Genomic DNA, 26,637 nt, shown 5'->3' with positions numbered 1-26,637 from the left:
GTGTCTTGGGATACATTATATGTTTTAGTTTGTATTATGGATATATATATATATATATATATATATATATATATATATATATATATATATATATATATATATATATATAAATATATATAAAGACTGTACCTGCTTGATACCTGCTTGATACCTGCTTGATGGGGTTCTGGGAGTTCTTCTACTCCCCAAGCCCGGCTCGAGGCCAGGCTCGGAGGTGTATATAGAGGTACTAAGGCAAAATTATTTCCTGTAAGATCAAGGGAGTTATACACCAGCGAATAGTCAATTTATAATGAGATACAATATGATTGCAGCTAGCAATCTCAATCATCGCAGATGAAGGAGAGGTGGCTGCGGGATCATATAAATCAGTAATAGCGAGAATTCCTTTTGGATACAAATACCCATGGTGATTCAAGATGGAAACAACAACAACTGAGCAGCGGCAGAATCTGTGATGCGAGTGACGGTCACTGCCATGACCACGACCTGAGAGATTAAGTGCCCATCTTAGAGGCGTTAGAAATGTGTGTAGGAAAACACTATTTAGTCAAACATGGACACTGTTCTTGAAAGATTTCCCAACTTTGCAGCCGGCAAAGTTAATCTTCTTGTCTGATACACTGTTCACTTGAGACAGTTTTAAGCAAGTCCCAGCTGTGTCTGGGTACAAAGTAGTTAAAGATAGTTATCAGGAGAAAGATTACGACTATTCAGCGTTTGGAAGCGATATAAGGATAAGGGATTTAGGATAGGACGAAGGAAAAGAATGGTTCCCAACCACTTGGACGGTCGGGTATTGAGCGCCGACCTGCAAGAGGCAAGACCGACGCTCTACCACCCAGTTCAAGTGGTTGGGCATGTCTGGGAGTACAAATGATGAACCACCCAGTGGATTTTCTTCCTATTGGGGTGTGTTGTACATGCTATCATGGCGGAATGTTCACTCACAGGAGGAGTGACGCTACCCAATAAACTCTCCCATTCAGGGGGGGTAAATTTTAAATCTACTCTCCCACCTCCCCTTACACAAGGTATTCCAGTAAACATCGCTCATATTTTCAAAGAGGAAAGTCGCGTCTCATCCATATTAGCGGCTCTCAGCGACACTTATTGTGTTCACTTACCGGTTGGTGGCTGAGCGAATTGACAGAAATTATTTGTTTATAGCAGTGCCACGGGGCGGTGAACCTCACTACTTATAGCAGTGCCACGGGCCGCTGAACCTCGCTACTTATAGCAGTGCCACGGGCCGCTGAACCTCGCTACTTATAGCAGTGACACGGATGGCTTCCCGTTACTTATACCTGGTACACAAGTAACCCAGAGCTACTTAACACTGTGCCAAGGGGCAACGATTCGCTATACTTCGAGCGACACGAACGGCTTCGCTAATAGGACCGTTAACTATCGTACTATCGTATCGAGCAGTTGTATATAGTTACCCAACGCTGTGTAAACAGTTCCTCTACGCCTCGCTGACCTAAGGACGGGCCCCTGTGACATAAATATTAATGGAAGATCAACCTAACTATGAATATCTCCCTTCACCTCCAAGAGGAGTAATATAATCCTTCCCAATGTTTATTTCTCTCGATGTTTATAAGTTGAGTTACACTTAAGGGAGTCTCCTCTTACTGTTACTCACTCACTAAGTGTATAACTCAGTCTTGAGTTACACTTAAGAGAGTTACACTGATATTCCTGTAAGCGAATATTAAAATTGATTTGCTGATGTTTTTGTCTGTGTCTTTGTTTCATCTGTTGCCTTTGTGTTTGTCGCATCTGTTGTCTATGTGTGTGTGTATTTCTTTCTTGCGCTACTTGATATGTGTAGTACGGTAATGCGGTGATTATTTTAATTTGGAATTACTTCGATTTGAATTGGGTTACAACCCTCAGTATCTCTGGCTATTGTCTTCAGGTGAATTATGATCTTGCTAGAGCTCTTGGCTCTGATGAAGTAGCTATAGATTATTGAGAGATATTACCTTCCTCTTCGCTAGATTAATTATTGCAAGTTTGGGAGGGTGTTTTCACACAAATTAGGTTCGTGGGTGTTAATGTGTACTACGAATTACAAGGCGTTGGGAGTGGATGTATACTAAGAGTACTTGTATACTAGGAGTAATACAAGGAGTCGTGTGTGGATGTATACTAGGAGTAATACAAAGAGTCGTGTGTGGATGTATACTAGGACTTATACAAGGGTTCGTGTGTGTGTGGAAAATACAGAGTCCTGCGGAACGCATATACGTATACATCAGAGATTTTATTCATGTCAGGAATGAGTTGCCTGCAGATATACATATAAGATTTTTTAGTTTTAATATTTAATCCAAAACCAAATGGTTCCCAATTGCCGATATCGTCCTCAGTCAGTGGCCTGTGAACTGCTTAATTGGACAAGGAGGAAAAATTAAGAACAAAATTTGGACTATGTAAAAAAAAAATGGGCAAAAATACACAAGTCTAACGAGGCGGGAGTCAGCGCTCAAGATGTGCATGTAGTAATTGTGTGAATTGCCAGCCAGCAAAAATACACAAGACCAATCAATAAATTCCAACACAACCTTTGAAGTTTCAGCGACTACAATGCCTTCTCCTTCACTAATCCAGATTCAATGCTTCCCCCTTTTTTTTTTTCGATATATTTTACTACCCAGTATTCAAACGCTTCTAGCCGTCTGCCTGAGATACGCACATTATTTTTTAAACAAAATACTGAATGAGATAGCCAAGTATTTTTTGCCATAATAAACATTTTTGTCGTATCGGACGTGACCACGTAATTTACTGTGGGCTGTCAAGAGCAACAAAGACGATGTCCAGGGAGGCTGAATAATGTCGGAGGCAGCATGCTAGAGAATGCGACATCTTCATTCGTAATTACATCCCTCTTTGTTTTGGTCAAACGCTGCGAGTTAAAATAATATGAAATGCTCTTATGGCTGCTGTGAATACTGTCGTACGGGTGTTGTGTTGTGGTCCTGCTACCATAGCTGGATGGTTCCAACCATTGGTTAGACATATATATGAATGTGTTTGGGTGGATACAAAATAGGAGCCGCTTCGTATGGGATAATTTAGGCTTTCCGTAGTTGCCTTTATTCGTATGTATCTTTATGATCTTATTATGTGCTTCATGCTAGGCTCGAACTTAGGATGGCTCATTATTCTTCTTGTCAAGACGCCTCCCTATGGTCTGCTGACCTTTTTAAGGTTATACAAATGAAGGTTCAGTTCAGCTGCTGGGGAGGAAGAGGGGAGATAAGAGTGGATGAAACTGGCAGTTCATTCACACGATTTGACACGCGTCAGATTTGAAGTGATTTGACCTGACCAGAATTATACGAACCGAGGCCAACTATCGAACTTATGGAAACCGAGTTTCTCTAGTCGGAACATTTACGAACACTAGAACATAAGGGTTGTGAGCCAGCAACCCGTTCTCGCACTTTCGTATAGTCAATATTGACTTATTAAATACGTGCATATGTGACATACTTAACATACTAGTTTACCTTGAAAAGCTTCATAGAAAACACCGACCTTACCTAACCTTCTAAGTATGTTAAGATAAGCATCTTATTGCTTCGTAATTACAATTATTACTTAACCTATTATAGGTATAGGTTCAGTAATAATTGTAATTACGAAGCAATAAGATGCTTATCTTAACATACTAAGAAGGTTAAGTAAGGTCGGTGTTTTCTATGAAGCTTTTCAAGGTAAACTAGTATGTTTAGTATGTCACCTATGCACGTATTTAATAAGTCAATATTGACTGTAAGAAAGTGCGAGAACGGGTTGGAGCCAGGAGGCTTCCTGCGGGCTTGTTCTCATGTCCTTAAGAACAACAGTTGGTGGTACAGTGGTAATACATTCGACCCGCACACCGATTTGTTTAGGTTCGAATCCTGGGCCATGGAGAATTGACTTAGACGCCATTCCTTAACTGTTCGCCTCTGTTCATTCCGCAGCAATTAGGTACCTGGGTGTTAAACAATTGGCGGGTCTTGTTCAAGAGAAAACTAGTAGGTATATCATGGTTTACCATGACCTATGTGATGGGAAAGCTCTCAGCCTGCTGACTGGAGTCAGAAGTCCTCTGTTGCTATAATCACCTCTATATAAAAAATTACACGTCAGAAGGCCAATTAACCCATGTTGTGAGGCAGATCTTATGTATATATATATATATATATATATATATATATATATATATATATATATATATATATATATATATATATATATATATATATATATATATATATAATGTCTAACCTTCACTCTCACTCGAAACAATCCAACGATCTCACGTCTATTAAATGAATGATCACGTAATTTGTTTCATAAATCAACAACCTTATTTCCAAACTAGTGTTTACCAAGATCTCCTTCATATAAACTTATCCAATTTTTATCCTTGAGGGGGGGGGGGGAGAGCCGGATTCCTCAATGCACCCGCCATGACCATTTGTTGCAAATGTTTGCACGTGACAAGAATCATATTAGCATCCTGAGACAGCCTCATCGTGCGTCACGACTTGATCTTAGACTCGGTGCTGGAAGGAGGCAGACATAGGAGGATATAGGATATAGGAGCTTCAACCAGAATGGCACTCTTTTTTTTTTTTAAGCATCTTGAAGAGGCAGGTTGGTTGCTCCCTCAGGCAGAAGAGAGGTGATAGTTGTCAAGTCAATCTTCAAACCGTGTCTTTACTACATCACAAAGAAAGATTCCCGCTTACCTTTGCGAAATTTTCTTAAAACTTCTTAGGTATATATATATATATGTTGTTCGGTGTATCAACTGAAATTTAATGACAAATTAATGGTCTATAAATTAATTAGTGGGTTTTGTTATTAAATTCATTAAACACTATGAGAAGAAGTTATACATATATCAAATCTATATTCAAAATAAGAATATCTGAGTCTGTCCAAAATAGGAGGCTTGAAGCTAGCCGTATTAAATTCTAAAATATAAAAAAATCACATATACTGTGAAAACAAAAGCAGACAAAAGTTTATATGTTTAGTGAGAGTGGAATAGACAAGATGTCTGAACTTTTTTTGAGTTGCAGATCACATTTGGTATAAAAGTATTGAGATGCGTGTCAGTATACGCCCTTAATGACAATATCTTCTTATTGGGTGACACGTTTCAAAGTGTCTTTGACCTTAAACCCCCCCCCCCCTTCCACCGCCTGCCTGACCTCTTCCATATGCTCCTCTCTCTCTCTTTTGACCTGTACCTCCACCACATGCTCCTCTCCCACCTAATCCCTGCCCACATATCCTTTCCAGCGGGATTCGTCATTATACCTGCCCCCCTTGCCTATCTTTTCCCTTCAATATGTTTCTCCCCACACCTATCTCACCTCACCTGTCTCATTCCTACCTCTATCTACACCCTATTGTACCCACCTCTTTAACCCCACCTGTTTTGGTTTGGGAAAAACCGCTTTTCCCTTATCTATCTGCCGCTTTCTTAGCTTTCTCTCCAGCTGCTCCTCCTCCTCCTCAACCTCTCACTACTCCCACATGCTGCTCCTTCCAGACCTGCCCCACCCCCACCTGCCTACTCCCTTACCTGTCTCACCACTACCTGTGTCTCTTGCACCCTTGAAAGCCCTTGACCCCTATCTGCGACTTCCCACCTGACCTCTGACCCCCGTATGATAAAATTCCTCCCTCACCCCCATTCCCTCTATTTCATCCCACCTGCCTCAGACCACCTGCCTCAGACCACCTGCTTCATTCCACCTGCCTCAGACCACCTGCCTCAGACCACCTGCTTCATCCCACCTGCCTCAGACCACCTGCCTCAGACCACCTGCTTCATTCCACTTGCCTCAGACCACCTGCTTCATCCCACTTGCCTCAGACCACCTGCCTCAGACCACCTGCTTCATCCCACCTGCCTCAGACCACCTGCTTCATTCCACCTGCTTCATTCCACCTGCCTCAGACCACCTGCTTCATTCCACTTGCCTCAGACCACCTGCCTCAGACCACCTGCCTCAGACCACCTGCTTCATTCCACTTGCCTCAGACCACCTGCCTCAGACCACCTGCCTCAGACCACCTGCCTCAGACCACCTGCTTCATTCCACTTGCCTCAGACCACCTGCCTCAGACCACTTGCCTCAGACCACCTGCCTCAGACCACCTGCTTCATCCCACCTGCCTCAGACCACCTGCTTCATTCCACCTGCTTCATTCCACCTGCCTCAGACCACCTGCTTCATTCCACTTGCCTCAGACCACCTGCCTCAGACCACCTGCCTCAGACCACCTGCTTCATTCCACTTGCCTCAGACCACCTGCCTCAGACCACCTGCTTCATTCCACCTGCCTCAGACCACCTGCTTCATTCCACTTGCCTCAGACCACCTGCCTCAGACCACCTGCCTCAGACCACCTGCCTCAGACCATCTGCTTCATTCCACTTGCCTCAGACCACCTGCCTCAGACCACCTGCTTCATTCCACCTGCCTCAGACCACCTGCTTCATTCCACCTGCTTCATTCCACCTGCCTCAGACCACCTGCTTCATTCCACTTGCCTCAGACCACCTGCCTCAGACCACCTGCCTCAGACCACCTGCTTCATTCCACCTGCTTCATTCCACCTGCCTCAGACCACCTGCCTCAAACCACCTGCTTCATTCCACCTGCCTCAGACCACCTGCCTCAAACCACCTGCTTCATTCCACCTGCCTCAGACCACCTGCCTCAGACCACCTGCTTCATTCCACCTGCCTCAGACCACCTGCCTCAAACCACCTGCTTCATTCCACCTGCCTCAGACCACCTGCCTCAAACCACCTGCTTCATTCCACCTGCCTCAGACCACCTGCCTCAGACCACCTGCTTCATTCCACCTGCCTCAGACCACCTGCCTCAAACCACCTGCTTCATTCCACCTGCCTCAGACCACCTGCCTCAGACCACCTGCTTCATTCCACCTACCTCAGACCACCTGCCTCAGACCACCTGCTTCATTCCACCTGCCTCAGACCACCTGCCTCAAACCACCTGCTTCATTCCACCTGCCTCAGACCACCTGCCTCAAACCACCTGCTTCATTCCACCTGCCTCAGACCACCTGCTTCATTCCACCTGCCTCAGACCACCTGCCTCAAACCACCTGCTTCATTCCACCTGCCTCAGACCACCTGCCTCAAACCACCTGCTTCATTCCACCTGCCTCAGACCACCTGCTTCATTCCACCTGCCTCAGACCACCTGCCTCAGACCACCTGCCTCAGACCACCTGCCTCAGACCACCTGCCTCAGACCACCTGCTTCATCCCACCTGCCTCAGACCACCTGCTTCATCCCACCTGCTTCATTCCACTTGCCTCAGACCACCTGCCTCAGACCACCTGCTTCATCCCACCTGCCTCAGACCACCTGCCTCAGACCACCTGCTTCATCCCACCTGCCTCAGACCACCTGCCTCAGACCACCTGCTTCATCCCACCTGCTTCATTCCACTTGCCTCAGACCACCTGCCTCAGACCACCTGCTTCATTCCACCTGCCTCAGACCACCTGCCTCAGACCACCTGCTTCATTCCACCTGCCTCAGACCACCTGCCTCAAACCACCTGCTTCATTCCACCTGCCTCAAACCACCTGCTTCATTCCACCTGCCTCAGACCACCTGCTTCATTCCACCTGCCTCAGACCACCTGCCTCAGACCACCTGCTTCATTCCACCTGCCTCAGACCACCTGCTTCATTCCACCTGCCTCAGACCACCTGCCTCAGACCACCTGCTTCATCCCACCTACCTCAGACCACCTGCCTCAGACCACCTGCCTCAGACCACCTGCTTCATCCCACCTACCTCAGACCACCTGCTTCATCCCACCTGCCTCAGACCACCTGCCTCAGACCACCTGCTTCATTCCACCTGCCTCAGACCACCTGCCTCAGACCACCTGCTTCATTCCACCTGCCTCAGACCACCTGCCTCAGACCACCTGCTTCATCCCACCTACCTCAGACCACCTGCTTCATTCCACCTGCCTCAGACCACCTGCCTCAAACCACCTGCTTCATTCCACCTGCTTCACTCCACCTGCTTCACTCCACCTGCTTCAGTATGTACGTACATAAAGCCACGAAACCTTGCTACATACAGACGATGAGTTGGCTGAAGATATGATTAACAAACCACACATCATAAAATCAACAAAAAATGACAATGTTTCGGTCCATCGTAGACCATTACCCAGTCGTGTACTGGTCCAGGACGGACCGAAACGTCGTCGTCTCTTCATTTTGTGATGTGTGGGTTGGTCATGTTTGCCATGTGTTGCGGCCGAAACGTGTTAGTGGCTTTGCAACAATGTAAGAACCCCAGTGTTGTGAACTCTCACAACCCAGTGTACCTTCTTGTATTGACATAAACAAATATAATTGCATCACGACTTTGTCATAAACTATTTCATTTTAAGCAGCGATTTTCACAGATGACTGCTTGGATTATTTCTCCAGTGCCTCAGTAGTCAGGGCGTCTAAGTCTCCATATTTTAATTGAATAAATACTTATAAATATGTTAAATGAATGTATAAGACATTTTTGTATTTTAGAGAAGTATTGCTTACAGTGTGCCAAGAATCAATTTGGGTTTCACAGCTTGTTCTAATTGTCTGTGGAAAATACACCAATTTTTCTCTCTCCCTCTCTCTTTCTCTCTCTCTCTCTCTCTCTCTCTCTCTCTCTCTCTCTCTCTCTCTCTCTCTCTCTCTCTCTCTCTCTCTCTCTCTCTCTCTCTCTCTCTCTCTCTCTCTCTCTCTCTCTCTCTCTCTCTCTCTCTCTCTCTCTCTCTCTCTCTCTCTCTCTCTCTCTCTCTCTCAATTCCCAATCTCGATATCTAGATAATTATGAGCTTCAGTACAAAAATGTATTTTTAATCTATGCAATATATATAGTAAAAAATTGTATTACTCAGTTCCCCTCATAATACAATGATACTGTAAAAAAATCACTCAATTTATTGAGCACGTAAGCTCCCCGTTGCTCAACCATTGTAACAAATTGGCTCTCCTCTTGCGATGGTCCTCGTTCGCAGCACAGTGGCCAGCGGGCACAGGCTCCGGATATGACGATGCTGCACACAGAACACTTCTGCTTGTTCCATCATGGTATAGCAGGTGTGGAGCATATCATGGTATGGCAGGTGTGGAGCATATCATATTGGCCTGAATAAAGTATCACGCCTCGTTCAAAGTGATTTTTTTTGTAATTTGATTTATTACTTTATTGTATAAAATTGCAATATGTTAAAACATTTTTTTTACTGTTATTAAAGGAAGGTTTGAATCACATCAACAACAAGTTTGAATTTTGTTCATTATCGAATGATTTTTCTGTTCTTTTTTTAAACTCTTGGTTTTAATAATCCTTTTTTTCTACAACTCATTATCTACGATAGTTGATTTCATAGTAATCCTTTTGCTTGTAGGCTCAGAGACATACAATATTCGAACATAAAAATCCAGAGAAGTGTCTTTTTTTCCTGTTCAGTTTAGGGTAATTTGAACACTTTTGCAGCTGATTTAAAACCTTATCACCCAATATTCTGCCAAGGTGCACTCATGAAGATCACATTGCACTCTTTAATCACGGTTTAAAGAGCACTCTTTAAAGAGCACTTTTTTAAAGAGGGCCAAAACATTCTTTCATCACGATCCTTATCAGGGATCTTGATAAGTAAAGAGCTTACTCTTTACCTATATCAAGATCCTGCCACTCATTACTCATGACAAGATCCTGTCACATACTTTACTTCTAAAGTCAAGCTCATGGAACACTTTACTTTATAATAGTGATCGTTAAGTTCGTTCTCACACTCCAGTTATTCATCACATCTGTTCCCCATTTTGCACCTTCATCGAGTATTAATTACGTTCCAATTTTGCAACTGCTCTCCAATTTAAACCTGCTTACCAATTTACACCTGTTTCCTCCAGCTGCATTTGCTCGATAAGTTAATTTATTGTTGCACCTTAAAAAAAAAACTGATAGATTTGCTTTATTTTGTGAATGTATTCGACTTGTGTGTATACTTAAAATTGCCTCACACGAGTCTTATTTCATGTAATTGTTTCATGTAAATAGTTGTCTTGACAATAGTCTAAGTCTGACCCCCATATACTTCAAGTTCATCCTACGCTTCTCGATACGGAGCAGACTTATTCTTGATGTTACTTAAATATATCTTGTTACGAAATGTCTGATTTATCTCTGCATGTTTTCCTTCCGATATTTCTATCATGTCTTCCAATTTCCTTTTGGTTCCTCCCAATTTCTCCCTTGTCTCAGTGTGTTCCTTTACCAGACAATTTCAGCCAATATCTTGCTGAACTCTATTTCACCTCATTCTATATGTTGGTATTATTATCTTTGGTCTCGGGATTCCCAGGTGCCTATCTGAGGTAATTTATTTTGAGGTGAGGTGTAATCTTGTGTTCGGTCCCTGGTGTTCCCTTCTCCCCCCCCCCCCCATCCAGACATACCCCTTCCCCCCTCCCTTTCCCACCGACAAGCTTTCCCCGCCCCCCTTTCCCACCGACAAGCTCACCCCCCTCCCCTCCCCCATACATCACTGTCCAATGCTACTCTCACGAATACACGAAATTACTCTTTGCTCCACCTCTCCCATCTATTCCATCCCTTCCCCCCCTCCCCTCATCCATCCCCTTCCCCTCCCTCGTTTCCTCTTCCATCTCGTTTTCTTGTCTAATTGCCTCTGGCCGCTGTGGCTGTTGGTATCTTTATAGATTGGAGTTGTTTTGGTATTTTATTTGTTTGGGTTGTGATTTTTTGTGTTTTAAGTTAAGTGTACTTTTGTAAAAAATTGAGGAATAAATATTTTTTTTAAACTTTCCTAATTTTCTTTGTTATATGATGTCATTTTTAGCACTATTCAGGGCACTGGTTATTGCTATTAGGGAGCCGGTCGGCCGAGCGGACAGAACGCTGGATTTGTGATCCTGTGGTCCTGGGTTCGATCCCAGGCGCCGGCGAGAAACAATGGGCAGAGTTTCTTTCACCCTATGCCCCTGTTACCTAGCAGTAAAATAGGTACCTGGGTGTTAGTCAGCTATCACGAGCTGCTTCCTGGGGGTGGAGGCCTGGTCGAGGACCGGGCCGCGGGGACACTAAAAAGCCCCGAAATCATCTCAAGATAACCTCAAGAAGATCAGACAATCGACTTGAAAATGGTCCTAGGACGGACCGAAACGTCATCGTCGTCGTCCCTTCACCTTCTAGTGTGTGTGTGGTCTGGTCAACATACTTCAACCACATTATTGTGACTCTCATCGTTTGCACTTAGTGAATTTAGCTTCACCTCAATGGACTCAACCACCTCACAGAGACCTAACTACCTCATAGATACAACCACCTCACAGAGACCTAACTACCTCATAGATACAATCACCTCACAGACACGAAACCGCCTCACTGGAGCACAATCAATCTCCCAGAGAGATATCTCCCCTCACAGAGATCCACGGGCAATCTCTCCGAAACAGCTTCCATTCGTGTTTTGAACCAATTGTAAACCAAATATTCTTTCACCTATTCATGTGAAACTCATGGGAATTTTCAACTAATTTAAAAATGGGAGACATGCATATGGGGGGAGAGGCAGCCCAGCGAGGCAGCGTCATCAATCATCCGACAATTCATCATTATCGCCTAGTACAAAGGAGTTGAAAGTTGACAACCTGTAATTTCTTGATAATTTTTGAGGCATGCTCGCTCGTCGTGGGAGAGAGATTAATGAGCCCCACACAGGGTAGAGTAATGATTCCAGACGACGCTTAACAGGCATCAACGCTAATGACTTCAGTCAAGGCAACGACTCGCACATGAACGGACGTCCGTAATCTTCACACACACATATACATATATACATATATACACGTATGCATTCACCCAGACACGCACATAACAGGCGATGAGTCGCAATAACGTGGTTAAAGTATGTTGACCAGACCACACACACACTAGAAGGTGAAGGGACGACGACGTTTTGGTCTGTCCTGGACCATTCTTAAGTTGATCTCAAGACAATCGACTTGTGAATGGTCCAGGACGGACAGAAACGTCGTCGTCCCTCTACCTTCTAGTATGTGGTCTGGTCAACGCACATAACACACACGCACGCACGCGCGTGCATTCATGAACCCAATACACACCCACGGGCAAAAAATATTACCCCATTCTCCAAAAAATAACAACACAGACCCGACAGCAATTCGACCCAAAAAAAAAACTAACAGCAAGTCGTAAAAAATTACCATAACTGCAACGAACACTAATTTACATAAATATGCAAATTCGAAATCCAATAAATATTACACAAAAAATGGAAAAAAAAAAATTAGCCGTCCAAGGAGTTATGCTGACGGAGATGAGCCCAGCATCCCATGTAAGATGTCGGGAGATAAGTGGTTATGAAGATGTTCGTGAGAGGGACATCCGAGGTTTCCACCTCCTCCTTCCCTCTCTCTCCTCTTATACCCCCCCCCCTCTTTTCCCCCCATCTTCTTATTCTTTCTTCCCTCCAGCAGCACCTAACCTAACCTAACCTTCTATACTACTTTCCCACTTTTCTTCTTTCCTCTATTTGCCTTGTGTACACCTAGATGTGTGTGTATATATATATATATATATATATATATATATATATATATATATATATATATATATATATATATATATATATATATATATATATATATATATATATATATATATATATGTCGTACCTAGTAGCCAGAACGCACTTTTTGGCCTACTATTCAAGGCCCAATTTGCCTAATAAGCCAAGTTTTCATGAATTAATTACTTTTCGACTACCTAACCTACCTAACCTAACCTAACCTTACTTTTTCGGCTACCTAACCTAACCTAACCTATAAAGATAGGTTAGGTTAGGTTAGGTAGGGTTGGTTAGGTTCGGTAATATATCTACGTTAATTTTAACTCCAATAAAGAAAAATTGACCTCATTCATAATGAAAAGGGTAGATTTATCATTTCATAAGAAAAAAATTAGAGAAAATATATTAATTCAGGAAAACTTGGCTGATTAGGCAAATCGGGCCTTGAATAGTAGGCCAAAAAGTGCGTTCTGGCTACTAGGTACGACATATATATATATATATATATATATATATATATATATATATATATATATATATATATATATATATATATATATATATATATATATATTGAAATTTATATCATATGTTCCGTATTGTGCTTGTCACCTCTTATCCTCAGTCGTCTACTGTCTATCTCAGTCGTCTACTGTCTATCTCAGTCTACTGTCTATCTCAGTCGTCTACTGTCTATCTCAGTCTACAGTCTATCTCAGTCGTCTACTGTCTATCTCAGTCTACTGTCTATCTCAGTCTACTGTCTATCTCAGTCGTCTACTGTCTATATCTCAGTCTCTACTGTCTATCTCAGTCATCTACGGTCTATCTCAGTCGTCTACTGTCTATATCTCAGTCTCTACTGTCTATCTCAGTCATCTACGGTCTATCTCAGTCGTCTACTGTTTATCTCAGTCGTGTACTGTCTATCTCAGTCGTCTACGGTCTATCTCAGTCGTCTACTGTTTATCTCAGTCGTGTACTGTCTATCTCAGTCGTCTACTGTTTATCTCAGTCGTGTACTGTCTAACTCAGTCGTCTACTGTTTATCTCAGTCGTGTACTGTCTATCTCAGTCGTCTACTGTCTATCTCTATCTACTGTCTATCTCAGCGAAGCTCAACAACCAGAACTTCACCAGCAGCTGCACTAAAAAACGGCCAATTATTCGCAGAAAAAACTTGTTGTAAATAATGGTGATCTTGGAAATTCTTTGAGCTCCTCTGATCTTGAAACTCAAAGAGAGTGAGAGAGAAAATTTATTTTTCCTACACACACACACACACACACACACACACACACACACACACACACACGCACACGCACACGCACACACACACACACACGCACACACACACACACGTACACACGCACACACGCAAGTAAAATTTTGGGGAAAGTGGAAATTGAGGAATGGTGCATCTTTCCATGATATACTTATCAGCCAGCCTATAACACAGGAGGAGAGAGATAATAAAAAACTCAGATAAAATAAAAAATATATAAACGCTAAATATTTCAAGGAAACCATATTTGGTTTCCTTGAAATATTTAGCGTTTATATATGCTAAATATTTCAAGGAAAATATTGCTTGCTAAAACAAGCAGTTCACGCGAACTAGGTTAGGCATCAGTGTATTCAATACAGGAAAACAGTGGGTCAAGCCAACCTATCCAAAGGAGAAGGCAGGAGTAGTGAATCCTATCTATCCAGGTTTCAGAATTGATATCTAGATAGGTTATCTAGGTGTCTAGATATCTAGGACCAACTATCAGAATTGATCATGAATTAACAAGAATCTCTACGTCTTGAGAAGGAGGGGAGGAGAGGCAAAGCAACTCAGTAGAGACAAGTAGCATTAAAATTATATACACAAATGCAGATTGAATTCATAATAAAGAGTGAGAACTTAAGGAATGGGTACCAGAAGAACAAAACACTATCGCAACGACGAATATGAAACTGACACGTGTTATTCGACCATAGAAGATACCAAGTAATTGGGAAAGCTCGGATGAACAAGGGTAGAAAGTTGGACGGTAGGACTTAAATGTAAACTGTAAGCACAAGTCCAATAAATGTAAAAGGAATACTCGTACCCTGAACGGGCTGTCAACAAGTGGAATGCCCTGAAAGAAGAAGCTTTGGAAGCCACCTCCATCTACGAGTTTAAGACCACATTCGACGATGAAATCCGAATGTCAATAACTGTAAACTGTAGCACAACAGGTAGAACAAAGCTAATAGGCTGGATATGAAGAACAAGACCTCGCTTTCCCATAGTCACTGATAGCTATCTATTGATAGGTAAGCTTTACACGTAAAACCTCGGATATACATCATAATTCGACTCCTATTTTAAGATTTAAGATTTCAGATATACCATTTAAAACGATATCCTTAAACTTTCTGCATACATAGCATGAACCAAATGTCTCAATGGTTATCTAGAATTCTGATCACGATAGCATGAAATTTGCCAATATTTTTTTTAATTTCACTCCAAACCCTCAGTAAACATTCCCTTGATCTTCTCTCTTGGCATTCCTCATTTTATTAATTTCAATATGTCAGCATTCTTCTGGGCTGGGAGTTACCAGGCACTAGTCTATACTGAGAAATCAGACTAACGGGATATATGTCAGTGGTTCGAGTCACCTCAGAGCTCCAGATGGTTTTTTTCACTAGTGTCTTGAGACGAAACCTGTTCATCTTTTAGGTGTCATAGCGACTCAATTTCTATAAGCTTCCAAGCCCTACGAAATTGTCTATAATAATTATATCTTTGGGGTGATATAGTTTCAAAGTTCGCAGTTTCTACTTCCTATGTTTATAAAAGTTCATTTGTTTTCGTTTTTTTCGACACTATTTAGTTTCTTTATTTCATCTCGAGTGCTTTTGTCCTTGTTTCCGTTCACAGTGTTTATGTTCTTTCCGACAAGTTCGTTGTTTCATTTGTCGTCGTTCTTCCAGTCGTTGTGTTATTTGTTCATTCCACAGCTGGTTCGGTGAACTCGTTCAACAGCCAGTTTGTTACACTTGTTCAACAGTTCAAATTATTCTCCGTCCACGTTATTCGAACTGGAGAGAGAGAGTCTGATGAACTAGAACAATCCTCGCCCTCGTTCCTGGTCATAAGTTCTTTGATAACTTTGGACAGCTGTGATCGCTTCAATTTTAATATTTAATTAATTCCCTTCTACTGTTATGCCGAAAATAGTTCTTCCTATTTATCATTGTGGCTCTTCTGCTCTAGCGTCGTGTGTTCTTCTGTTCTATGGCTGTTCAACTTAATTTTATCTGCCTTCTATATCGAGGCCTTAGATAATTTATAATAAATTTAATTTATTGTGCCAGGGGGGGGGGGATAGGCAGCCAGTGTGTGTTTTCATACACGTTAGGCTTATATCGTGGTTTCCCCCCCCCCCCCAAGAGTGGAATTGCTGACCCGGCCCAGGATGTAACCCCACTACAAGCTGACTTACTCCTGAGTACCTGTACTTACTGCTAGGTGAACAGAGGCATTAGGTGATAGGTAATGTGTCTAACCACTTCTATCCCGGCTGGGATATGTTTGGATTATGTGGTCTCTGACTCTATTTTTTTAGTCGGTATTCGATTAATCTGTTCTTTCAAATGTTCATGTTCCCATGATCTTGTGAGAGGATGAGGCGAAGTCTTAAATCGAAGTCTTTCTGGAGTATCCTTCCCTCCTCTTTCATCCTGACTCTCCTGATTCATCCTGACTCTCCTCACTCATCATGACTCTCCTCATCAGCTTTGTATAATCTACGGTACAGAAACGCAACGAAGTCTATGTCTTCCTCTATACTAAGGAATATCTCTAGGCGTGTAGCACTGATTGCAGTTGTGCTTTCTGTGTCCCTATCCGTACCTGTTATCAATTTATTATTAAACTCCCTGGTATCAATTTATTACAAAAGGAAAAACGTGCCCAAACGTTTAGCGAGGACCGCGAATCGAACTCTGGGCTAAGCGGTTGGGAGGGCGACTGGGATACCCACTACTCTACATCTCACATGAAGTTTAGTGAAGTCTTTGATTTTGTGCCAATGGAAAGTCTGATTCGGAGAGTAGAGTTGTTGCATGTTATGAAGACATTGTTATAAATTGAGTTAATTAAAGCATCACTCTTTAATAGGAAGTTATAGTTAATCGGCAGGATTCTATTGGACAAAATTTAGACAGGATATATACTCCACGGGAGCCGGTCGGCCGAGCGGACAGCACGCTGGACTTGTGATCCTGTGGTCCTGGGTTCGATCCCAGGCGCCGGCGAGAAACAATGGGCAGAGTTTCTTTCACCCTATGCCCCTGTTACCTAGCAGTAAAATAGGTACCTGGGTGCTAGTCAGCTGTCACGGGCTGCTTCCTGGGGGTGGAGGCCTGGTCGAGGACCGGGCCGCGGGGACACTAAAGCCCCGAAATCATCTCAAGATAACCTCAAGATAACCACAAACCCATGCAGGTTCTCTGTTACAAAAGTATGCTAATCTGTCTCTTATCTTTCACATTTCCCTTTCACTGTTTCTCAATTTTCAAGACCGTCAGACTTGCATAATGATTTTTTTGTTCATTCCAAGAGCTGTCTCGCGATATCACTCGTTATCTTAGCATATATCTCTCCCGTCCCACCGCACTCGTTATCTCTGCATATCTCTCCTACCCTTCATCCGCTATCACTGTCCTGCTATCTCTTCGTTCGCTCGTCAATTTCGCAGGAGATGCACCAGGGAAAATTATCGAGACTGCTGATAGGGACTTCCACGCAGCTGCGGAAGGGTACAATTATTCCAGCAAAATATGTGGGACGGGGTCGAGGCTCTTTTTCCTGGGTGTCAGGATCGAGGCCTTTCAAAAAAAAAAAAGTGAAGGAATGCAGGCTTTTCGAGGCAGTCATCTCTCCGATCTAATTTGTATCTGCTAGTTGCATCGTTAAGGAAAATTACTGACCCACAGCAGCGATCCGTCAACCTCAAAAATATCAGGCATTGATATTTTGCAAATATTTAAATTCGCAAATCTTTAAAAAAGTATATATTAATAATCTCTGCATTGCTTGCCCTTTTATCTCCTTCTCCTTTCACCTTCACTTTGTTTCTTCCTCTCTTCTTCACTTCCTCTCTCCCACCTTCCCTCTCTCCCTTATTCTCTCTTTTATCTACATCCCCTTCTTCCCTCTCTCTCTCTCTCTCTCTCTCTCTCTCTCTCTCTTTCTCTCTCTCTCTCTCTCTCTCTCTCTCTCTCTCTCTCTCTCTCTCTCTCTCTCTCTCTCTCTCTCTCTCTCTCTCTCTCTCTCTCTCTCTCTCTCTCTCTCTTTCAAAACACGCAATATTTCAATTTCCAATTTCACAACTTAACAATAATTCATATTATTATTACTTTGAGGCAACGTTGAAACGACATAGCGTTTAAAACGTTGTGGTTACGTCGTGGGTAGGATTATAGGATTTAACAGCTGAAAAACTGCTGAAATTTGTTAAAGGAAAACATAACCACCATTTCTGACTGTACATAGGAGTCGCTGGCAATAGAAATGGGAGCTATGGTCGATCTTAAAGTGGTGTGATATGGGGTCCTATCCGGCCCTGTATCCCCCGTACCTCCTTTGTGTCACCCTGAAAAGGTGAGTGAGACTAACCCTAAGCATCTGGCTTCCATCACTGGAGAGAAAGACAAAAAAATATCTGAAAATATTAATTTTCAAACATGTTCTCATATGGAATGATAAAGTTTTTTCATTTTATGGTATATGATTGGGAGTTTTTGTCAGTCGAAACTCATATAAAAATTTTGGTTAAACCAATCTACCTATACCAAATTATATATCCAAACCTAACCTATATAACCAAACATATCCAAACAGAAAAGAAGCTTCGACATCACACACATGAGGGTCCCCGGTTCGAGTCTCCAAGAGCCCAGAGGAATATAATGAATTCAGGTTAATCTCGTGTGAAAGAAAGAAAGAACACTTAACGCCACCTCGACAACCCCCCCTCTTCCCAACACTTCTTTGTTCTCTAGGTCTTCCCTCCGCCTCGGATCAATTAACACCCAACGCTAACGCTGTTAATCGCAGTTTAATCCCGCTCGAACGCTTAGCTAATGCGATAATTAGTCTAACTTAGGCTCCGGGTGATCTAATAACCTGCATAATGAGAACTAATTACAGACTACCGAGCTGCTGCTATTAGACAACCCTGTCATCACGTCAGGATCCGCAGTGGCTCGGGCTTTCAACCCGAGTCATCACTTTACAAATGGCAAGAGCCCAGTTGCCGCTAATGGTTAGTGGTTAGCGGGGAACGAGTGGCATGTGTGTGGCTTTATCAGGCAAGACCGACCGACCAGCCGACCTCTCGGAGGAACAATTCATCGTCAGAGAAGTTTGAGGTGGATAATAGACTGCAAATTCTTCGGTTCAATTTGGTGTTTTATAAAAATTTAGCAGCAGTCGGCGCGTCGTTGATGGTTAGAGACGCGGATTTATGGATTAATGGGGAGAGGTGGATGAGTGAAATGAAGATGTGGATGTCTGGATTAACGTCATATCTTGATGGATTGCCAGCACACACAGCTTTATTAAATGTTCTCAGTTCAACGAATTTTACATTAATTTCATTACTATTAAAGTTAGTAAATATAAATGTGTATATATATATATATATATATATATATATATATATATATATATATATATATATATATATATATACCCTGGCAGGGCATGAAGAGCTAGACCTCACATTCCCGTAGACACTGATAGATAATTACCGATACGTAAGTACCACCACTACCACCATCCACCACCATCACCACCATCCATCACTACCACTACCACCAGTTGTCTCTCATCAATAATGCCATCCAGGCAACGCAGACGAGAGTGGCATGTCTCTAATTGAATTATGGAAGTCATGTTAATTGTTCCTCCCCCTCCCCCCTTCCCCCCCCCCTTCCTCCCCCTCCCCCCCCTCCCTCCCACCTCCCTCCCCCCTTGCAGAGCTTTCGTCTGCACTGGTTTGTTCCACAGGCATCTGGGAACTCAGATAACGTAATGGAAGCCATTTAAGTTCATAAATCGCAGTGTTTCTAATAACGGCATGAAATATATATATTTTGTCCTGCAACATGAGAGGCGGGACCAAAGAGCCAAAGCTCAACCTCCCCCCTCAACAACCACAATTAGGTGGGTACCACTAGGTGAGTACATAGAAGTGACAGATCCTTTGATACTTAAATAGATTTAATAGATTTAGATTTAATAGATCCTGTTAAAATTGTCCAGGATTATTGCCGAGTTTGGAGTCAATCTTTTCGATCTATTGTCTATTGCAATAGAAAATAATAACTGGCAGGTGTTTCACAGTCTCTGTGAAACGTGAGGCCATGTTATCTCCTCTCCCTTCTCCTCCTCACCCGTCACCCTTCACAGCTCCTTCTCTCTCCTCTCTACCCAAAGAACCCCCCTCCTCTTCCTCCCCCCCCCCTCCTCCAATTCCCCTTTGCAACCATCTGTACTCAAGGATGCAATTGAGAGCTCAACATGTCATTACAACCACAAGAATTAGAGTGAAAGTCTTCCCAGAACTGTCTGGAACTTTAGGAGCAATCTGGTCACTTCGCATCTCTGGATAGATGGATGTATGGGGTGGATCGATATTGGAGAATAGATGGATGAATGGGTGGAGCGGCGGATGGTTAGGAGAAATAGCTTGCGTGGGACTAACAGACATTGTGTAGCCATCTATTTCCACGTTCCCACAATCTGTAATCAATCCGCTCCCAGCGATGGATTGGGTGATGAGCCGAGGTGTTGGTGGGAGGCTGAGATGGCCAACTACGCCGTTCTTATCACTGATAATCATACGCCTCACCAAATGGCATTATCTCCCGGTGAACTCACATGATCTGCAATTGATAGATATTATCGAGAGCCATATGATCAAGCTTTCTTTATGATGGTCTAGTAACGCAGGTAATCGAGTCTGGGCTTTGATATATCCAGTATATCTATATAAGTAATCTTCGACACATGATAGCTTATATCTAGCGGGATGTTCTGTGCGGGGTTTTTGTTTTATCATTCTTTGTCGATGTGTTCTGTCGTTTGTTTATTGTTTGTGTGTGTGTGTGTGTGTGTGTGTGTGTGTACTCACCTAATTGTACTCACCTAATTGTGCTTGCGGGGGTTGAGCTCTGGCTCTTTGGTCCCGCCTCTCAACCGTCAATCAACTGGTGTACAGATTCCTGAGCCTATTGGGCTCTATCATATCTACATTTGAAACTGTGTATGGAGTCAGCCTCCACCACATCACTTCCTAATGCATTCCATTTACTAACTACTCTGACACTGAAAAAGTTCTTTCTAACGTCTCTGTGGCTCATTTGGGTACTCAGCTTCCACCTGTGTCCCCTTGTTCGCGTCCCATCAGTGTTGAATAGTTCATCCTTGTTTACCCGGTCGATTCCCCTGAGGATTTTGTAGGTTGTGATCATGTCCCCCCTTACTCTTCTGTCTTCCAGTGTCGTAAGGTGCATTTTCCATTGTGTGTGTGTGTGTGTGTGTGTACTCACCTAGTTGTGTCTGCAGGATCGAGCATTGACTCTTGGATCCCGCCTAGGTATCCAGTGTGTGTGTGTGTGTGTTTGTGTGTGTGTGTGTGTGTGTGTGTGTGTGTGTGTGTGTGTGTGTGTGTGTGTGTGTGTGTGCTTACCTAGATGAACTAACCTAGTTGTACACACAAGGTCGAACCTCTGCTAATAAGCCCCGCCTCTCAGCTATCATTAATTCAATGCTGTGACTATTTTCACTTTTTTCAGACATTTTCATTAACAATTGTGGTGTATTGAATTGACTTTAAGTGCGAACAAGCTTGACTATTCAATCTTGTTTGCCCAAATGTTACTGACGTGGTCCCAGCATAGTGAGGTAATTTGATGAAATATCTGTGCCCCAAAAGGTCACCGAATGCTGTCGGGGATTGGGTGAAAGGTCTGACGACTTCCAATCCCTTTGAATAGTCAGTTGTGGCCTAGTGGTTAAAGTATTGGACACGCTAAGGTGCATGGAACTCTGGTTGTCTGGGTTCGAATCCTTCTGTGGTGAGGCGTTTTCAGTTGCATATTAGCTTGGGGACCGATATATATATATATATATATATATATATATATATATATATATATATATATATATATATATATATATATATATATATATATTGTGACGGTATATATTGTATATTGTGACGGTAAAGCGTTGGTGTTCGGCTGTTTCAAAAGCTGGGGGCAGGGCCTCGTCACATCACAAAAAAAAAGAGAAAAGTTTGTCCTTTCGTCTGTGGTAAGGTAATGGGAAGACACACAAAACACAAGTATATAAACAATGAAATTTTAATTACTCTAGAAAACAAGACATGAATAAAGGCAATCTCATAAAATGTAGGACAAGTCAACAAACAAAATAACATGAAGAATCACTGGCAAATGAAAAGTTACGCTAAGACAATAAGTTACAGTGATAGCAAAATAAAATAATATTGGGTGCTGGAATACTGGCTTCAAGCTGCCACCTCCCTTAGTACACGAAAGCCAAGGCTTAGTCTACTAGCGAGAGATGTCAACTGCATGGAGCACTGAGATATTCTGACGAGTCTGGCGTGCTGCTGCCCAGACGTCGACTTGTGGTGGTGGCGGAGTGCAGGTGCGACGAGACACCAGCCAATCAGCAACAGGCAGGCAGAGGATGAGCAGTTTGCTGGTTACGGCGGGCTGTAGCAGGTGTCGGGGTACGTTTTGCTTCCTGGGCAAAACGTTTGGAGATACTGGTGGACGTATCTTCTATATAGTATCTTGTATGTACGACGTAATGATGTAGGGAAGAGCAGGCTCAATCTCTCTTGAAAGAGATTATCGTCACAATATATATATATATATATATATATATATATATATATATATATATATATATATATATATATAGGCCCTCATAGACTCGAACCGCAGACCACAAACGCAGCAGCCACTCCACTAACTGAGCCACCACCAACCACTAAGTATCCCAGAGACACCAACCTGGTCTCCAAGTAGAACTTTAAGACCTTCCCTGTAGGTGCCGCTTTGGCACGAAAGTGTCAGGTGATCCATATTCCAGTCATTTCAATTTCTAGCCACCATAATGTGGTTAGCATCTCTCGTCTTTCCCTATCTCCTCGCTTTTTTATCTATCTCTGCCTATCCCTCCTCTCTCCTGCCTCCTTATGCAGTTTTGCTTCATCCTGGCTGTGGCCTGATCTCTCTCCGTCCTTCCGGAGACGGGATAAGGGAAAGGAGAACATAGGGAGATAGAGAGACAGAGAGATAGAGATAGACTCGCGATACGAGTCTATCCCAAATTTGAACTCATTAACAACTAAACTAAGAATCCTCATGGGTATGTGAGATATATGAAGAGAGTAAGAGTATTAGATTATTCCCAAACCTCCCTATGTCTCCACAATTTATTTTCCAGTGAGTTTACCTGTTATGATCAGAGGTCGTCCAGCATCTTCACTTGCAATAATATAGGGGAAAGATGTTCTTGGTTGTTGAGTAAAGACGAAGGCTTTCCAAGTTCTCTTGGAGACACTTGTATCTCTTCTCTAGGAGCATGAATATGAAGTAAGAGGTCCGTCAGTGCTGTAGTTGGTCTAATTATTATTCTCAAATGGCTCGTCGGCCGTCAATATCTCCGGATGCAAATATAAACTTAGGTCATTTCCTCAGTGTCTATCTTCCTTACCTTGGTGATAAGACATAGTGTCTGTGTCTAGTCACCTCGTACTATTATCAGCTGCTCTTGGAGTCATGTGTGTGCCAAGTGCGCCATCTTGCCTTCTTGAGGTTATCTTGAGATGATTTCGGGGCTTTTAGTGTCCCCGCGGCCCGGTCCTCGACCAGGCCTCTACCCCCAGGAAGCAGCCCGTGACAGCTGACTAACACCCAGGTACCTATTTTACTGCTAGGTAACAGGGGCATAGGGTGAAATAAACTCTGCTCATTGTTTCTTGCCGGCGCCTGGGATCGAACCCAGGACCACAGGATCACAAGTCCAGCGTCCTGTCCGCTCGGCCGATCGGCTCCCTTTTGCCTTCCAGAACTATGAAGCAAAACACTAGAGCAATATGGAAAAGAAAGACTTCCAACTTTAATTTATACTTGCCAGTGGAAATTATATTCAAACACTATTGGTAGAAGTCCTACGTGTTAGCTGGCTATATAGGACTCTCAAAGCAGGTAGAGGATTTAAGTCTGAATACAGATGTCGTAACAGGTGTTCTGTTTCAGCGATCCCGTCATAAACAAGCATTTGCTATCATATATATCTTAGATTTAGGAGTGGAATTCTGTCACAATTAATAATGACATATAGACAAGTTTTTTCTGATATCATAAGCGCTGATAAAATTAATAGAAACAAAAACTCGAGCTGTTAAATAGCCACTTAAGAGCTTAATTAAAGTTCATGAACTTGGAAATTAATAAAGATTAAAATACTTCTGTATCTGTGGTGAAATGTTTTTGCTTCGTTACGCAGTCAAAAGAGAGAGACGGATCTTATGGAACAATGAAAAGAACTTTACCGTGGCTCAGGAACAAGCTAATGCACAGGACATGGGTTTGTGACCTGGTTGCTTTAACACGGTAAGGAGAGTGACGAGGAGTTTTAGAATGACGAATAATGTCAGAAACTCGCTTGGAAGTTCCTCTAAAGATGTCTGAATGCCTGACTAAACAAGATCAGGCCACTAATGTTCAGGAGCTAACAGTATTCTCTCTCTCTCTCTCTCTCTCTCTCTCTCTCTCTCTCTCTCTCTCTCTCTCTCTCTCTCTCTCTCTCTCTCTCTCTCTCTCTCTCACACACATAAGGTCAGTAGTGCCCCTCAGGCTTACTCTTTCTCTCTCTCTCTCTCTCTCTCTCTCTCTCTCTCTCTCTCTCTCTCTCTCTCTCTCTCTCTCTCTCTCTCTCTCTCTCTCTCTCTCTCTCTCTCTCTCTCTCTCACACACATAAGGTCAGTAGTGCCCCCCAGGCTTACTCTTTCTTTCTCTCTCTCTCTCTCTCACCACACCTACTAATTAAATATTGATCACCCTCTTCTAATTACCTACACAGAACAGGACTTGGGTTTGTTTTTTTCTATCTCGGGCAATACAAAACCGATTTTGATCAGCTTCCAACTTCGTAAGCACCTTGACAGTCGAGGTGAAGTCCGCCTCGCGTTTCTTGCTCCCATGCTGTAATCATCTCGAAATCCTGCTCATTTACTCTGATCATATATAATTCTCCATCTTCGTCTCAGCCTTCGTGTTTGTCACACTTTGTACACAAAATGTTCCACTACATAGTTATGGTTTTTTGACCCTAATGAGTATTATTTAATCTTAATTGCTCTTAAGTTGCTCGAACGCAAAGACAGACATATGTACAAAACTGTTGAATTGCTGACAATTTTGCACCAAAATAGGACACCTATGATATTTGGCAAACTGAGAATTCCCCGATTATTCCTTTATATATATATATATATATATATATATATATATATATATATATATATATATATATATATATATATATATATATATATACATATATATATATATATATATATATATATATATATATATATATATATATATACATATATATATATATATATATATATATATATATATATATATATATATATATATATATATGTATATATATATATATATATATATATATATATATATATATATATATATATATATATATATATATATGTCGTACCTAGTAGCCAGAACGCACTTCTCAGCCTACTATGCAAGGCCCGATTTGCCTAATAAGCCAAGTTTTCCTGAATTAATATATTTTCTTTAATTTTTTTCTTATGAGATGATAAAGCTACCCATTTCATTATGTATGAGGTCAATTTTTTTTTATTGGAGTTAAAATTAACGTAGATATATGACCAAACGTAACCAACCCTACCTAACCTAACCTAACCTATCTTTATAGGTTAGGTTAGGTTGCCGAAAAAGTTAGGTTAGGTTAGGTTAGGTAGGTTAGGTAGACGAAAAAACATTAATTCATGAAAACTTGGCTTATTAGGCAAATCGGGCCTTGAATAGTAGGCTGAGAAGTGCGTTCTGGCTATTAGGTACGACATATATATATATATATATATATATATATATATATATATATATATATATATATATATATATATATATATATATGAATGAACAAAACTTAGATCATACACTACACATATTCAACATAGAGATCCGAAGATGCGTCTTCAATGTTTTTATTTTATTTTTTGTTGGTGGGGAGGAAGTTAAGGAGCTGCAGTAACTCTACCCAATACAAATCGAGTTAAACACATTTACCATAATAGAACATCCTTCTATTTACGTCTATGTTAAGGCACATGACGTTTCTTGGGGGTTGTAAGCCACCTCTCTGACCCCGTGATCATTGACTGATGCCAGAAACTTGGCTTCCACTATTTGCTTCGAAACTGAACTTGCCTCAAATACTGCAATTGTTTACATCTTCAGTACAGCGCCCTTCACTATATCGGCGAAGCAGCATACCTCTCTGAAGTTTGATACTTCTAGGTATGATGGATCATAGCTCCATGATGAGCTATGATCCATCATGCTGCTCATGATTCACACCATCATGCCTCTTAAAGTACACTTTCTGATCTTCCCCCACTATTGCTTCCACAAGTATATACGTATTCCATTATTATCTACAGTCAACGCTGTCTGCATCTATCTTCAACATATCAACCACTGGTATATACCCGCTGGCAATATTATCCAGTCGTAAGAACATAAGGAAACATAGTTTCTATGTATCTGCAGTTTTCAAAACTTAAGTAA

The 26,637-nt window shown here is 42.1% G+C and overlaps 1 protein-coding gene across 1 annotated transcript in view; it reads left to right on the top strand.

Moving 5' to 3' along the window:
* LOC138370779 (uncharacterized) overlaps positions 1-8,137 on the top strand; it is a 39,228-nt gene extending 31,091 nt beyond the window's left edge. The window contains exon 2 of the mRNA XM_069335381.1: positions 5,757-8,137. Coding sequence (XP_069191482.1) covers positions 5,757-8,137 — 2,381 coding nt within the window. The remainder of the gene's footprint in view (positions 1-5,756) is intronic.
* The last annotated feature ends 18,500 nt before the right edge of the window (positions 8,138-26,637 follow it).

Source organism: Procambarus clarkii, chromosome 33 (genome assembly GCF_040958095.1).
Source record: "Procambarus clarkii isolate CNS0578487 chromosome 33, FALCON_Pclarkii_2.0, whole genome shotgun sequence".
Lineage (NCBI taxonomy): Eukaryota > Metazoa > Arthropoda > Malacostraca > Decapoda > Cambaridae > Procambarus > Procambarus clarkii.
Note: the sequence above shows the minus strand (reverse complement) of the source record. Positions and strands in the feature narration are given on the sequence as shown.